Here is a 17,944-nt window from a genome sequence, read left to right on the forward strand (position 1 = left end):
TAGGTTGGAGCTATAACCCTGTTTACAGACACTCTAATTACATTGCTGAATGATAAATCCATAATGGGTTATTAGGTACAACCAGTACATCAAGGGTGGAGATGCATGTCCTTAACCTCTGAAGTGTAATCTTGCACTTCCCAAACACTGTGAAATGATCAGAATACTCAGATTGTCTTCACTATTCAATGTGGACAAGCCATTGAAATGATCACTATTACCCTTGAATCCATTGCCCCCAATTTTTACTGCTTACTAACTGCCAGATAATATTAATTACTGGGTAGGAAAAATAATCTGTGATCGCTCATTTTTACATGTATTCAGTGATGCCAGAATTGTGAGTTTCGCCTCAATACTTTGTAACCACACATACCATTGCCATAGTGTATAGCAAATCACCATGAGGGCAGTGGTGACTGCCCAGGTGTACCGTTAGAGTAGGACCCACACCATTCACAGGTAGGATGATCTAGGCAGAGCCCAGCTCTGTCATGATTCCAGAATTTTTTTCTTCATTCCCCTCTGCAAAATGGTGCATGTGAGATAATTGTATTGATATTATAGAGTGCTATTTTTAAGCAATATAACCTTCCCACGGACTCATTTTACATATGTATACCCAGTACTGAACATGTTAACACCCAGTATGTAATACTCAGACACTGAACTTATCAATCCTTAGTTCAGTAGTAATGTTGATAAATGACATAAAAATGATCAAAAGTTATCCTTTAATTTTATAATAGTATTTTTTTAATTCCCCAGGTGTAGATTTTAAGATTATAAACTCTTGGATATGAATAATTAAGAAATTTGAGTTTGTGAACCCCATTTCCTGTTAGAACTAAGTTAGGACTGTTTATATTCTCTTGCTCAATGTAACACCCTTTAAAAGACGTCTTAGCATTTCTTACTTTTTATAACATGTCAATTTAGATGAATTTAGGTGCAGGGGTATGCTTCAGGCTGAAGAATTGCTAAATAGTTTACTGCCAACTTTTGGAGATTAGTACATAATTTTGGCACATAATAGAGACCTAAATATTTGTTTAATGATGAGATTAGAAGCTTGAAGTAAAAGTCTTACATAAATGGAAATTCTGATCAAAAGTTATTCAGTCTATTTCATAAATATTTTTAGCATAACCGATTTTAGCTAGTTTAGTACCAGACATGTCCTGTCCACACCCATTACCTACAGGAAGTCATTTATACTGCTTTCCTTCTTGTGATCTGATATATACCATATTCTGCACGTGTTTTATTTTGAAGAATGGGCTTTCAAATTTATTCAGTGCTGTTTACAGAATGTCTTCCAGAAGACCACACTCCATTCATAATAGCACCTTCAGCTAAAGAACTCAGCTTTTTAATATGTGATTTACTTGTTAAAGCTATAAGGACTGCTATAAGACATCTAGATAATCCTGTTAATTTACAAGGCGTGACTGTAAAATAAGGAGATTGATTTTACTGATTACAAGTGAAAATTAGTCCCATTGCTTTATGGTCGCATTCTTACTTTACTTTCCTTTGCTCTTGTCAGAGAGGTATGTACTTACTTTTCAGAGTAGATTGGTACAAGCCAGACTTAAAACTAGCAGTGCTGGGTGATGGATGCTTTAAATATTATATGTGTAATCTATTTATTCAGCAATTCAGTGCCTCCTCTAGCAGAGCACCATACTTTATATATGTAAAATTTAGAAGTGATGATATGGAAAACATAATCTCTGTCTTCTTGGATTATATTCTTTCTACATAATTTATTATGTATTTATGTAGTGAGCTCTCTGCTGGGACATACCACGCTCGGTAGACAGTGCCTCTAGGGACTCAGAGTCTCCTGGGAGAGATGGTCAAACAAGCTAATACGTAAACCCGCAATCCAGGTATGAGCAGCACATGCTCAGTGCAGAGAGGAGCAAGCCTTCCTGGAGAAGGCAGCATTTCTAAGACAGAGGGAGAGTTAAGGGATCAACATAAATAACCCCCACAGCATATGGTGCATTCCTGCAAAATCAGACTACTGCAGGATGGTTCAAATACACTGGTGTTACTTTCTTACTAAAATAATCAAGCTTTTCGTTTGAACCCAGCTTTATAATCTTCCAGTTGCTCTCATATCCAGTATATAACTTCACCTTCCTAGCTACCCTGAGAGGCCTGATCCACATTTCATAGGAAAGAAGTCAGGAATGATGCATATGAGGGCACCTAAGACCACACAGTCACTGACGGAGCTGTTGCTGTTGCCATTGCCCAGAACTACTGTTTTTTGTTTTTGTTTTTGTTTTTTTAACTAGAATCTTTTTTTTTTTTTTTTTATCATTCTGGCTTCTAAAACTATTTATATTCTTACCACCACCAGCCACCATTATAAAATCAAACGTGTTACTTCTGGTTGCATGTACACCTATGTTTTAAAAGAAAGTCTTGTAGAATCCAAGAATCTGCATTAGACATAAATACAGAATAGATGCTATGATTATCTGCTGTTCACCTCTACTGTCAAACCTTCAGAGAATGTATTTTTTCTGAATCCTTTCCTGCCCCTAGTTTAGTGTTAAAACATCTGTGAAGGGGGCGGGGGCAGAAATCAGACAGTATCACATGGTAGCTAAAAGCTAGAGCTCTGAATCAGACTTTATGGATTCAGATCTTACCAACCGTATATGATTAGTCATTTACTTACCCCATCTGAGCCTCAGTTTCCTCATCTCTAAAATGAGGATAATAATAGAATATGTGCCTCATAGGCTGCAAAGATTAAATGAGTTAAAATCCCCAAAATAGTGCTTCACACATTGTAGGTCAGTAAGTGTTGGCAATGTTGTTCTTGTTATTAAAATATGATAATGATACACTTCTCATTTTCAACTATCCATATAGAAAAGGAAGGGAACGGAATAATTTTACTCTTTAATCTCCCAATGTTAAGCCAAATCCTGGGAGTACAAGCATTTCTCCAATATTAGAAAGAGCCCAAGGTTTTCAAACGACCTACAGTGATAGCTTCTGTTAAATTCCCCCAAACCACTAAAGCTCCTGACTTTCTGATCTCTCATGAGTGGAGATGGGAAACAATTTTCAATCTTCCTCACACTAAACCTTTGTGCACTTGAAGTAGTCTGCTCTTACTTACCCATTTCTCTTCTAAAGAGTAAAGCCCCACCTCTTAACCTCTCAGTAGGAAATCTTTTTTGTTGCAAACGGCTAAATCATATCCAGTTTCTCCAATCTCCTTAAACCATGGCACCCCAATGAGGCCCAAGAAGGGTCTGGCTCTTGCCAAATGGAGGACAAAGGTCACCTCTCATTTGGACTGCCCAGAAGGGGGGACTGCAGTAACAAGTTGTAAGAACCCTGCCAACTCGCAGCCACATTTGCGTAACAGGGTCTGTGTGCTGTATATGTGAGCATCCTTACCACTCTGGGGGCAGTCTGGCCAGCTGCTTGGTCACTGTGAGTCACATGCCAGTGGCCTGGAAGGCTACGTAAACCAACTTATAAAAAAAAAAGGGGGGGGGGGACTAAGAGATGACTAAGCAAGATATTAGGTGATGAACCTATTACTCAGCCAACAGAGTTTTGTTTCATCATTATGAAAAGCAAAAGCTTAACTCCAAAGGGAAATCCTATGTAAGATGAAAACATTTCAAGAGCATCTTACTGCCAGGCCACACAACAGTGAAACAGAATAGCTGTGGGATTGCTGGGCAGCATTGCCATTTGCGCCCACAGTGATTTGCGCTGCAGAGGATGCCTGGGGGAACCCTGCTGTCCTAAAGTCAAGTGTCCTCTGTAACCAAAGTGACTAAGGACTCTACACTGGTTGAAAACTCAAAGATTGCCTCATTTTAACATAGCCTTTTCTCTAGGCTTACCCTACTTGGTTCATTATTAATACATCATCCTCATTTATATCGATTCTTCAAAAGAATAAAAACTGACACAAATTATTAATTGTCATAAATAGCACTGATTTCTAAGAAAATAAGTTATTTAGATAGCTAATGAAAAGCCAATTTGATAAATGCTAATGGAACATGACAAGCACAGTCTCAGCACAGGCATCCCTCAGAGAGATTGTAGGTTCGATTCCAGACCCACTGCAATAAAGCCAATGTCATTATAAAACAAGGGACAGGAAGTTTTTGGTTTCCCAGTGAGTATAAAAGTTATGTATACACTATACTGTAGTCTATAAAGCATGCAAAAGCATTATGTCTAAAAAACAATATACAGACTTTCTTCATTGCTTAAAAATGCTAACCATCATAGCTGAGTCTTCATCAAGTCATGGAAGTGACATCAAAGAGCTCTGATCGCAGATCACTGTAACAAATATAATAATAATGAAAATGCTTGAAATATTGGGAGAATTACCAAAATGTGACACAGAGACACGATGTAAACAAGTGCTGTTGGAAAATGGCATTGACAGACTTCCTCAATACAGTGTTGCCACAAAACTTCAATTTGGGGGAAAAAAATACAGTATCTGCAAAGTGCGATAAAATGAAGCAGAGTAAAAGGAGGTATGCCTGCATACTGTAATGCCTGAAGTGTCCAACCACAAGATAGTGTCTGAGCAGAAATCACAAGTAATAAAACTTATCTCTACTTTGCCATATGCAAATAAAGTAAAATATGCATCAGTCCATCTTATTACTGTAGAATATATTTTCTTTAGCACATTGATAGTAGCAACACAATTTAGACTACATGAATAACAAATAGAACAATTACCTTCTTACACATCTTTTGAAATTATAGGACTTTTATATACTAATTATCTATTAAAATGAAGATTTTTTTTGTTTGAAATTAGTGTCCTATAGTAAAGTAAAATGTTAACAATTCCTCCTCTAAATCTGCAAGTTATTCTAGAAAGATCAGTGTACAGTCAGCCCTCAGTATTCATGGATTTCACATCCATGTGTGCAACCAACCTCAGATCCAGAATATTTGATAAAGTTTCAAAAAGCAGAAGTTGAATTTGACGTGCACCAGAAATTATGTACATTGTATTTACAACTATTTACATAGCATTTTCACTGTACTAGGTATTAGAAACAATCTAGAGGTGATTTAAAGTATACGGGAGGATGTATATAGGTTCTTTGCAAATATTATGCCATTTTATGTGAGGAACTTGAGCATCTGAGGATTTGAGTACCCACAGGGGTTCTGGGACCAATCCCTCAAGAATACTAAGGGACAACTGTAAATCTAGAAGGTACTGGACATGTCTTTCCAAGGCTTTGAATAAATTTTGGATGAATTGTTTTATTGCCAATTAACAGTGTAGTCACTCACCTTTTTATTCTCTGTGACATAAATTTGATTTTTTTAACCCAGTGAATTTATGGTCACATCACATTCAGCAAAAAATTATCTACTAAAAAATTCCTAAATAGTTTTCTGAGATATAGAAATATCAGGTATGATTCCTGCCTGCAAAGAATTTCTTGCCTTCTCCTAACTAAGAATATAAGATTAATACATATGGATGATATCAAATGACCTCCTTTAATATTGTATTAAATTCTAAATCTTGCAGAAGGGTTCTCGGCCTTTCAAAAAGGGAGCATTTGGAGCTGTTGATGTAGAGAGGCCCTGAGAAGGCACAGAACTCAAGCCAGGGCTCAGAGAATAGGCTGGGAATTAAGTGAACAGATGATTAAAGGCCATTCAGGGGAAAGGCCATTCCAGGAAAAGGTTACAACAGGGAAGGCCACGTGTTTTCACGGGACACCAAAGCAAGTGCCCTGATTAAAAGCTGTGTGAGGGAGCAATGAGAAATATTAGATAACCAATTGATAGAGTTTAATTATATTCTTAAAGGAAATTAGACTTGAAGGCATTTGGCATTTGGGGGCATTAGGTCAAGTGAGGAAAGCGAATAAACAGTGTCAGCTCTGAATTTCCCCCATGAAATAAAAGAATATGCTATAGGGTGACTGGACGGTCTATTTTTAGGTGGCGCTGCTCCCAGAAATAAACATCATAATTTCTCTTCTGAATAAGGTAGTTCACCCTGTGCCAAGATATATTCCACATCCCTGAAAATTTTATGTAAACACTTTCAAAGAGAGATCCCTTCCATGAAGAAGGGAAAAACTGTCTCCTTGTGTATGTTAGTAGTGTTGAAAGTAGCCATGTCCTCTTAAAGAAAATGAAATGATTTATTTTGCTTTCTGGAGATAAACATAAGAAAAGATGATTCTGTATGTTTCAGTGTAGCTTGTCAACTGTATACATTTGATTTATTGCTAATTCATACTCTGTCCCACATGCTACCATCCCCCATTGCCAGGGATATATACCACGTAATAGATTAAACACTGGGCTAAGAGATCAGGAGATTTTCTGGGCCAGATGTCTTGGATCTTAGCCCCAGCTCCAGCTAACTGCCTTGCAAGTTCACAGTAAGAAGAGGGAGCTCATTAATACTCAAAAAGTAAGAAGCTAAACTAGTGAGAACCACTGTCCTGCCACAGTTGTAATCTCAGATTCCACATCCACATGAACAAAGCAATTTAAATGTTTAATGTAACTGCTTTTCATAGATGAAGTTAGCATAAGCAAAAAAACAGTAAACATGTGTTGAACTGGCTTATCTACGTTTGAAGTACCAAATCCTGTGAAAATTTTGAAGTAAAAAAGAAATTATATTTTCTTTTTAATATCAGAAAGGGTGAAGTTTGAGTATAGCATATATTAAGATTTTAAGATCTGATTATAAGCTATTTGATTAAAAATCTTCCAGTATGTAACAGTTAAAAATTATAGTTATTTATGTCTAACATTTCAAAAGTATGACTAGAATGCAAACACTCTCATGAGTTAATCTGATCGCATCTCAGAGAGTTGAATTTTGCAATATGATTCTGTTTCATTTCAACTCATTTTAAACCTTCACAGTCAATACATGAAAGAAATTAAATTGTCCACTTCTTATACTCAACCCCATCTATGTGAAGTTTTAGGTTATGCATGCTTTAAGTATTAGAATTCATTGAATTCTGTGAAATATTCAAGTGATCAATTTAGAAATATGTAAGCAAGTTTAAAATTGCTGCATGTAGTATTTCCTTGTATGAGTGAGATTATGGTAATAGAAATTAAATCTTATGGGAAACAAAATATTTGATTATTTGGTGAAGGAAAATAAAATATAAGTAATAAAAATCAATTTTAATAATCACAACTAAATGAAATAAGGTTTATGTAACAAGTACTGTAGGAAAGAGAAATATGCTTAAATTGCACATTTCAGTAAGCAGTCTTGAATCATTGTAGGTATATAGCCTTTTTTTAAAGTATATTTTTATTGAAGTATAGTCAGTTTACAAAGTTGTGTCAATTTCAGTGTACAGCACAATGCTTCAGTCATATAGAAACATACATATATTCATTTTCATATTCTTTTTCACCATAAATTACTGCAAGATACTGAATACAGTTCCTTGTGCTATACAAGATAAACTTGTTGTTTATTTTATATATATTCCTTAGTATCTGCAAATCTTGAACTCCCAGTTATCACTTCCCACCCCCTTCCCCGCCCTGGTAACCCTAAGTTTGTTTTCTATGTCTGTGAGTCTGTTTCTGTTTTGTAAATAAGTTCATTTGCCCCCTTTTTTTAGATTCCATATATGAGTGATATCATATGGTATTTTTCTTTCTCTTTCTGGCTTACTTCACATAGAATGATGATCTCTAGGTCCATCCATGTTGCTGCAAATGGCAGTATTTTATTCTTTTTTATGGCTGAGTAGTATTCCATTGTATAAATACACTACAGCTTTATCCAGTCATCTGTTGATGGACATTTAGGTTGTTTCCGTGTCTTGGCTATTTAAATAGTGCTTCTATGAACATTGGGGTGCATGTATCTTTTCAAATTAGAGTTCCCTCTGGATATATACTCAGGAGTGGGATTGCTGGATCATATGTTAAGTCTACTTTTAGTTTTTTTGAGGAATTTCCATACTGTTTTCCATAATGGATGCACCAAACTACATTTCCATCAACAGTGTAAGAGGGTTCCATTTTCTCCACACCCTCTCCAGCATTTATTGTTCATGGACTTTTGAATGATGTCTATTCTGACTGGTGTGAGGTGATACCTCATTGTAGTTTAGATTTGCATTTCTCTGATAATTAGTGATATTGGGCATTTTTTCATGTGCCTATTGGCCATTTGTATGTCTCCATTGGAGAATTGCTTGCTTAGGTCTTCTGCCCACTTTTGGATTGTGTTGTTTGTTTTTTGGTTATTAAGTGTAGGAGCTGTTTATATATTCTGGATATTAAGCCTTTGTCAGTCATATCATTTGCAAATATTTTCTCCTATACCATAGGTTGTCGTTTTGTTTTGCTTATGGTTTCTTTTGCTGTGCAAAAGCTTATAAATTTAATTAGGTCCCACTTGTTCATTTTTGCTTTTATTTCTATTGCCTGGGTAGACTGACCTAGGAGAACATTGCTAAGATTTATGTCAGAAGATGTTTTGCCTATGTTTTCTTCTAGGAGATTTATCATGTCTTGTCTTATATTTAAATCTTTAAGCCATTTTGAATTTATTTTTGTGTATGGAGTGAGGGAGTGTCCTAACTTCATTGATTTACATGCTGCTATCCAGTTTTCCCAACACCGCTTGCTGAAGAGGCTGTCTTTTCTCCATTGTACATTCTTGCCTCTTTCAGATTATAGACATTTTTGATGAGAGGTTGAGGTGACTTTGGGAAGAAAAACAAGTATGCAAAGAAGAGAGACTCTCTCTTGATTATCATTTGTACAAATGGCAGAAGGAATCAAATGAAAAAGCATAGATAAAAATGAATTAGGCTACTTTTCTATGTTCCTTTGTTCTAAAAATGATATACCTGACCATATGTATGAATAATTTGGTGTTTATGTATGAAAAAAGTTTTACACATAAAATCTTAACCATGAAATTGTACACCAGGAGCATGCCTCTATGCTCACAGCTGAATAGTTTTCCAACTCTGACGTCCCTATTAAAGTCACAGGCCATCCTTTGCATTCTCTGTGTCAGCTGGACATGCCTCATGCAGACTGAACACTCCCTGTGTTCTCTTCCTTGTGTATCCTCTGGGACAAGCCAGATGCTGTTATTTCTTAAGTTTTAGATACTGATTAAAAGAAATCAATTATATTATTGTGTGATACCGAGAGAAAGGTAAGTAATAAAAAACTGTGGATAACTAGTGAGAAGAGATTTTAACAACAGATGAAAAACAGAAGATTTTAATTAAGATTATGGTTAATGTTTGTAATTCAGTAATTCTCACATAAGAATTACCAGGTTTGGGTTTTTTGGTTGGTTTTTTGAGTTAGGAAATGTTGAGGAGTACAATCCAATACTACTTTGTAGAAATGCTTTCTGTGCACTTAAAAAAAATTTCACTTTCAATAATGTAGTAAGTCAGTTCTTCCTGAATATATGGGCACATTAGCACGTCACATCCAAAAAAGCAGAGTCAGAGCTACAGCACTGCTTTTTCTTTGTCAAAGAAAAATTTCCTTAAATTCAGACAGAAACATTTTTTCTATTCCTTTTTTTTGTTCAGGTGTTGAAACAGCTAATTTAAGAACAGATTTAGTTATGAATTGTAATAACATACTACTTATAAGCATCCATTTTAATTAACACTCCCACATATCTTGGATATCATGGTAATAATAATATAGTTCTTACGTAGCACTTTTTAATTTTCCAAGTAGTTTCATACACTGTCTGATTTGGTCTTACAATATCCATGTCTAATAAGGTAATATGATTTTATTCTCATAAGTGAGGAAAATGAAGCTCCAGAACGTTACATGAACTTGGGTATGATTGCAGTTTGTACAGTCTTAAAATAATAAAAGACATTACCCAGCAAAATACATATTATTTTGACTAGAGAAGTCTTAAGAATTTTGTGATAATTATGTACATTTTACTTAAAATGACCCACAGTCACACCTTTTTTTTTGGACATGCCTTTTTTTAATTTAGGCCTTTGAATAGATAGCAAATAGAGAAATCATTAAAAAAATTTTTAATAAAAATGTTAATAGTTTACAGAAACGCAAGTAAAAATGAAATATAGTTTTGATTAATTGGGGAACTCTTATTGAAGGGGTAAAGATAAGCATAGAAATAAATGCATTTCTGACATCTAGTTTCTTAAAACAAAGTTAAAATATAACCATTTTCACAATTAATAAACATAAGAACTAGAAAATATAGATACACATCTTCTCTGGCTTTTTCTTCTTTTTAAAAGAAGTCTTTAAAAGCTTTGTTGAGTATACTCTATATACCACGAAATTGTACAGTCACCACCACAATCCAATTTTAGAACATTTCCTCCGCTTTTAATAAGAGTCCCTGTGGAGTATTTGCAAATACTCTCCATTCCTACCCCAGCTCCAGCAACTACTGAGAGTTATGATCTCTCGCTAAACAGTAACTTTTTCTAGTGTACGTTTTCCTATGCTAAAACTTCGTTTTACACTAAATGTTTTTATTTTCTACATGAGTAATTGTAAAGCTACTTCAGTGTGGATCTAAATATCCAGGTGTTTAATGTACAGAAACTTCATACCTTTTTTCGTTTTCAATTTTATGATGATTTCATAGCTACTTTATACTCTGGTCCAGCTTTATTACTGTACCAACTGCTGCAGAACTTAACTGTTTAAGTTGTTTCCTGAAGGTAGAGGCTGAAGCCAGTATCTGATAGGCTATGAAGCGTTGTCTGGCAACAGATGAATATTGGAAAATGATGGAGACAGAACAACCTAGTGCTTACGCTTGTCAAGAGAATCTTAATAGTTGGGTGACTGGTTCTCTTGGTTGTTAAAGCTTTATGATAGGTCTTTCACTGATTTGGTGAACGTGGTTGAGAACTGTAACCGGAGTGGAGAAAAGCACACTCCTGCGGTTTGCAGTTTATCTTATAGAACAGGACGTGAAAGCTCTCTCAATCTGGGGCTTGCTTTCTCTCTTTCTTGAGCGTCCTTCCTCCCTTCCTTCCTCTTTGCCTTCTTCACGTATAGAACTTTTCACTATAGACCTTGTCATGAATTCTGTAGGTTACCTCAATTTGAATTAAATGTGGGCTGCTTAAATCTTACAATACGGACTATGGCTGGTGTTTCTGGATTACTAAAAAAACTATTTCCTCTCAGCCAAAAAGAAAGAAATGACTTTATGCCATCCCACATAACATGGATGGCCTGATTAAACTGCTGTTTTGTTTAGAGAAAATATTTGCCATTCCTGTTCTGCTGCTGTCCAGCTATTATAATTATGACGACTCTGCCTAGAGTCCCTTATGCCTTAGGGCCTGTTTTAATGCTCTTCTGGGAAAGCTCCTGCTATTTGTCCAGTGCATAGTCTTTGAAAATTAGTAATACAGAGAATACAACAGGTACGAAGCAGATCCCCTTCAGGTGTTGGGGTTGGGAGAACAGGGCAGATAAAACCACTTCCCAATAGAATGTGCATGTACTGTAAATGCCAGGTCATGCTTCCAGAGTGAATCATCATGTTTTTTTAAGCTACCTTTGTGTTATTTGGGCAATTCCCCCTTTATCCTTTGGCCCAAGCTATTGCTGCAGGTTTGTTGGGCTATTTGCATAAAGTTAAAGATAATGAATGTGCTTTAAAAATGCGTATTTACTATGTCAAGTTGCAGATTCATATAATTTTCCAGCTGGAAAGAACCCTTAGATGTAATTTAGTTTGGCCGCCTTTTTCTGAGAGGTAGCCTGAGGCCCACTGAGGTTATATGAGTAATAATAAACCTATTAGTGAAAAATCCAGGATGAGAACCCAGGCTTCCTATGTAAGCTTTCCTCTTCTTTTCTGAAATATAGTTGACGTACAGTATTGTGTTAGTTTCAGGTGCACGACACAGTGACTTGGTATTTGCATACATTATAAAATGATCACTACAGGAAGTCTAGTAATCATCTGTCCCCATAAAATATTATTCACCATGTCCCTTATGCTGTATATTACATCCCTCTGGCTTATTTATTTTATAACTAGAGGTTTACCTCTCAAACCCCTTCACCTATTTCACCACCCCCACCGTCTTATCCTCTGGCAACCACACATTTATTCTTTGTATCTATGAGTCTCATCTTGTTTGGTTTTGTTTGTTTCATTTATACGCACACACACACAGCATCTTCTTTATCCATTTGTCTATTGATGGGCATTTAGGTTGCTTCTATATCTTGGCTATTATAAATAATGCTACTATCCTTTGCAATTAGTGTTTAGGGTTTTTTGGTGTAAATACTCAGAAGTGAAATCGCCAGATCATATGGCAGTTCTATTTTTAATTTTTTGAGGAACCTCCATTCTGTTTCCCATAGTGGCTGTAGCAAATTATGATCCCACCAACAGTGCATGAGGGTTACCTTTTCTCCACATCCTCTCCAGCGCTTGTTACTTGTTGCCTTTCTGATAGTAGCCATTCTGACAGGTATGAAGTGATATCTCATTGTGGTTTTGATTTTTATTTCCTTGATGATTGGTGAGTTGAGCATCTTTTCAAGTGTCTATTGACCATCTCTATATCTTCTTTGGAAAAATGTTTATTCAGTTCCTCTGCCCATTTTTTATGGGATTGTTTGTTTATCTGATGTTGAGTTGTGTGTGTCTTTGTGTATTTGAACACTAACTCCTTATCAGATATCATTTGCAAGTATCTTCTCCCATTAAATAGGCTGCCTTTTTGTTGCTAGTAGTTTCCTTCACAGGTTTCTAGTTTGATGTAGCCCATTTGTTCAGTTTGAGTTTTGTTCCATCCCCTGAGGAGACATATTGAAAAAACATTGCTGAGACTGATATCAAAGAGCCTAATACCTGTATTTTTTCCTAGGCATTTTAGAGCTTCAGGACTTAAACATTAAGTCTTCAATCCATTTTGAGTTTATTTTTTGTATATGATGTGAGAAAGTAGTCCAGTTTGAGCCTTTTGTATGTAGCTGTTTAGTTTTCTCAGAACTATTTATTGAAAAGGCTGTCTTTTCCCCACTGTATTTCCTTGTTTCCGCTTCATGGCTCAACTGACCATATAAGCCTGGGTTCGTTTCTGGGCTCTCTATTCTGTTCCACTGGTCTATGTGTCTGCTTTTGTGCCAGTACCTACTGTTTTGATTACTATAGCTTAGTAGTGTAGCTTGCAATTAGGAAGCATGGTACCTCCAAGTTTGTTCTTCTTTCTCAAGATTGCTTTGGCTAGTCAGTCTTTTGTGTTGCCACACAAATGTTGGAATAATTTGTTCTAGTTCTGTGAAATGTGCCCTTTTGACAGGGATTGCACTGAATCTGTAATTTGGTTGTATGGTCATTTTAACAATATTAATTATTCCAATTCATTAGCATGGAGTATCTTTGAAATTGTTTTTGTTGTCTTCAGTTTCTTTCATTAATGTCTTCTAGTTTTCACCATACAACTCTCTTACCTTCTCAGTTAGATTTATTCTTAGGTGCTTTATTCTTTTGATGCAGTTATAAATAGATTTGTTTTCTTAACTTCTCTTTTTGATAGTTCATTGATAGTGTATAAGAAGTACAACAGGTTTCTGTATATTAATTCTGTATCATGAAAGTTTACCAAATTCATTTATAAGTTCTAATAGCTTTTTGGTGGGGTCTTTAGGATTTTCTGTTTATAATATCATGTCAAGAGATTAATCCAAAAAGAAGATACAATAATTGTAAATATATATACACCCAACCTGGGAGCACCCCTAGAGAGCATACAGCTCTGGTGAGCAGAGGGGAATGTGCTGCTGGGCCCCATAGGATGTCTCCTACATAAGGCCACTTCTCCAAGATCAGAATATGTAACCAATATGCTTAGTACATAGAAATAAAAACAGAGAAAAGAGGCTATGTTCTGAACAAAGGAACAAAACAAAACCTAAGAAAAAGAACTAAATGAAGTGGAGATAAGCAATCTACCCAAGGAAGAGTTAAAGTTAATCATAAAAGTGCTCCCCAAACTTGGGAGAAGAATGAACTGCATGGTGGCCAGTGTAAGCCGAGCACAGTGAACAAGGGGGATGTGAGACTGACAGGAAGCAGGGTTCAGACGATGTAGGACCTTGCAGGCCTCTGTGGCAGCCTTCTCTATACCATGAGTGAGGTGGGAAGCCACTGCAGTGTTCTGGGCAGAGAAGTGGCACGATCTGGCCTTATTTTAAAGACAAGGTTTGATCTGCCCAAGGTACCTGTGGAGAGACCATCAGTGAATGCCTTCCTCATGTAAGGTCACAAGAACTCCACACAGCAGGTGGTGGTATCCTTAGCAAGAGCACAGGCTCAGAGCAGTTCAGGAACTGACCAAGAGGAGGACTGAGAGGGACCTTACATGGCGTCAGGATTGAAGTCCAGACCTGTGACCCTAAAGGCAGAGCTCTTGCCTCCCACCCTCTGCGTAAGTTAAAATGTGTGTTATCATCTCTGAAGAGAGTAAGTTTGATATTAGGTGTGTGACCTACACTGGACTCCTGTCATTTACCTGGGTGAGACTCTACAGAGGGACTATGAGTTTTATTACTGTGACACAGCTCATGTTTCACGTCATCTTTCTTATCAGTCCAGACTGCTTTTAGAAGTGGATTTTCGTGTTTTGTGTTCTATTATGAACTACCGCTGAATTCATCTGCATCACACTAATCTATCTTAAAAAGAGTTTCACAAGTGGATTAAGAGGGCCTTTGGCCGTTTAAGGCATTTTCAAATACCCATTTTTCCGTCTAATCTGTAGTGTAGATTTCTAAATGCTGGCAGCAAACCCACTCATTTGAAGTGTCCTCGTGTTTTCCTGTCAGGAACCTGCCACATTAATGCCCTCTCAGTTGCTTCAATCTGTACATGCGTGCACGAACCAGACACTTCCGAGTGTCACAGTCCCTGCCTCGGTAAACAATTCACAGCTACAGAGCGGGGCAGAAGCAGAAACAGCTTGTCCTGTTACTTCTCCAAGGCTTTCATTAGTTCAGAATAACATGGGCTATTTGGTATTATCTTGAGAATTCTGTTGCTTGAGAGCACTGGGTGGTACCTCTTTTATATTGCTATTAAGTGATTAGCTCTATTCGCTCTTCTTTCAAGTCACCTTGTTGAAATTTTTTTTGTAAAACAGTGAACACAGACCAGCAGCCTGTCTGAGGAATGGCATTTGGTGGATGCCACCGAGAGCTGCAGCAGAGGCATGGGAGCATGGAGGGTGGCAAGGCTCAGCTCAGGTCTCCCCATTAGTGTAGCTAAGGAGTAAGAAGAGTTAGAGTCAGATAGGATTAAAGTCATCAGGCCTATTGGAGAAAAAAAAGAAAAGTGGTTTTCTAAATCTCTTGAAAAAAAATTTTGTTACAGTTTTCTTTTTAACTGGAGGGAAGGAAAAGTCGGTGCAGTAAAAAGAAATAACAGTACATAAATTTTCAGTCTCAGCAGAGACAAAGGACTGTCACTGAATTGAATCACTCTAGAAATGTTTGTGAAAGACTAAAGAGGAAAAGCATAAAGGACCACAGGCTCCTACTTTTGCCACACTCACTTTAAGTAGAACTGGAGAAGAAATTACTTTTTTATTTGTTTTTTTGATTGAAGGAGAAAAAACTGTCAGGTACACTCAAACACATCATATGAAATGAAATGAAATAATCCAGTGAGAATCAAATACACCTTCCCTCTTCTAATCCCAGTGGGCACAAAACTACCGGGGGGTCTAGTTAATGACATCTGTTCCAGTGGAATGAGGTTGGGCAAGAGTTGTGAGCCCCTGGGCTTCAAACCCAGCCCCCAGCCCCCAGCCAGGCTTTTGTGACTCAGGTGGTGTGTGGGGTGTCATTTCAGTGCTCCCTGCACCTGCTAGTTTGGGGATAGGAATGCAATCTCAATATTGAGTTGTATTAACTCTACAGGGGTGTTTTCTCACTTCCTCTCTTCTTTCTTTCTTCAAGGTCCAGTTAAAGAGCGAAGAATCCAAAACCTTTGCCATGAAGATTCTCAAGAAACGCCACATTGTGGATACCAGACAGCAGGAGCACATCCGCTCGGAGAAGCAGATCATGCAGGGGGCTCATTCCGATTTCATAGTGAGGTAAGGACCCTGCCCCAGGGCTGACGCCCCCACCTCCAAGTGGAAGATCCACCACTCAGTCTCTGCCATTTGTGTTCACTGTCACACAATGGAACAGATTTTTTTAAAATCAGATTTAAAGAAAGTTTTGACTGAAAAAAAAAAAAAACCGCTAAACTTTTTTTGCTTGTTTTTTTTTTTTTTTTTTAAATGAGAATCAGATTCTGTTAAAAGAACATGTTTTTCCCAAAGGAGCTGTCAGAGTTCCCAACAGTCCATTTTTATCCTGTTATTCCAGAGCTCTACATGGACCTCTGGTGGTTGAAAGACAGAATATCAAAAATCAAGCTACTTTATTTACCTTGAATTACTTTAATATTGTTTGAAGATTTTAAAAAATGAGATGACTAGTCCATTTTGAGAGCACTACTAAGACAATAATGGGGATTTTTTTATATATGCAGAAACTTTTCTAGTTAATTTGCCAGTGGCACTTGCTGAAAATATAACATGAATTTAAGTGAACAGTGCACAAATTTTATACACATCTATATTTTGAAGTGTAATCTACTTTATATCCACATACACGGCATGTTTATGATCACTGAATATTGCTCAAGAGTCCATGCCTGAAACATCAGCCAAATTGGAATTAGAGGAATCCTAAGAAGTCTGCCTGGTCCATAATCATTTGGATTAATCCATTTCAAAGGAGAGATCCCCCCATCCCCACCTAAGGTGTGTAAGTGAACCATCACCTTCTTTTCCCTGTTTGTGAACTTCCGTCTTTCTCATTCTTTTGACAAAGAGTCAAGCTTGGCAAATCAAGAGTAACTCTCATCTGGGCACTCAAAACATTTACATGCTTTTAAAAGACAATGTTGTTTATAACTGTTTTCTCATTTGCGATTCACAGACTGTACAGAACATTTAAGGACAGCAAGTATCTGTATATGTTGATGGAAGCCTGCCTAGGTGGGGAGCTCTGGACCATTCTCAGGGATCGGTAGGAGTTTTAAGAAATTTCTATCATGTCTTTAAAAACATAGTTGACTGTGATGGTTTGTAATAAGAGTCAATTATTATAAAGTATAAAATCATATTTACATTTTACTTATGCTCATATTTCAAAATGTAAATATGGGTCACAACTTACTATGCACATATGATTTATGATTTACTGTAAACATGAAACTCACTGTTTCAGATTTGTAACTGATAACAGGATTAGTCCACCATAAAAATAGTACCTCTCAGCATACAGAGGCTTTAGTTTCACTTGATTATCAGAATCAGACAACTATATACCTAGAAGTCAATCCACTACTGTAACATGCAGAGAGTTAAAGTATTTTATAGTTGCAATATGGAGTAGCCATCAGCTTAATTGTTCCACTCCTTCTCCAGATGGGCAGTCTGTCTGTCCTGACACTGAGAGTTTTTTCCCAAGTAACTTTTCCCTCTACCTTTATATTGCTCTTTGGTTTCAAAAGTAACAGAAGTTGCTAGCTATCCTTTTCAGCCCTTACCTAGTTTGAGGAAGAAAATAAATTCACTTAAAAGCAGTATTTCGTGTAAACAATCTAATTTAGATTTACTTCTTGCAAGTAAAGTTGGTCTAGTTAGTGCTTATTTGTTTCTTTCAATTATGCATAATTAATTTCTATCTCCTATTTATATAACCAGTAGAACTATCTTTTTAAAAAAACTGTTATTCTATAAAATGTCCTGGGAGCTTATTATCAACCCTAAATGTTTACTTTAAAAAAAAAACTGCAATTTTCTGTGAATGATCTAATAACATTCAAAAG

General features: G+C 36.6%; 1 protein-coding gene across 4 annotated transcripts in view; it reads left to right on the plus strand.

The window, feature by feature from the left end:
* PRKG1 (protein kinase cGMP-dependent 1) overlaps nucleotides 1-17,944 on the plus strand; it is a 1,107,715-nt gene that overhangs the window by 1,070,135 nt on the left and 19,636 nt on the right. For all 4 annotated transcript variants that reach the window (XM_074374026.1, XM_045507363.2, XM_074374027.1 and 1 more), the window contains 2 exons: nucleotides 16,015-16,154; nucleotides 17,050-17,139. In XM_074374026.1, coding sequence (XP_074230127.1) covers nucleotides 16,015-16,154; nucleotides 17,050-17,139 — 230 coding nt within the window. The remainder of the gene's footprint in view (nucleotides 1-16,014; nucleotides 16,155-17,049; nucleotides 17,140-17,944) is intronic.

Source organism: Camelus bactrianus, chromosome 11 (genome assembly GCF_048773025.1).
Source record: "Camelus bactrianus isolate YW-2024 breed Bactrian camel chromosome 11, ASM4877302v1, whole genome shotgun sequence".
NCBI classification, from domain to species: domain Eukaryota; kingdom Metazoa; phylum Chordata; class Mammalia; order Artiodactyla; family Camelidae; genus Camelus; species Camelus bactrianus.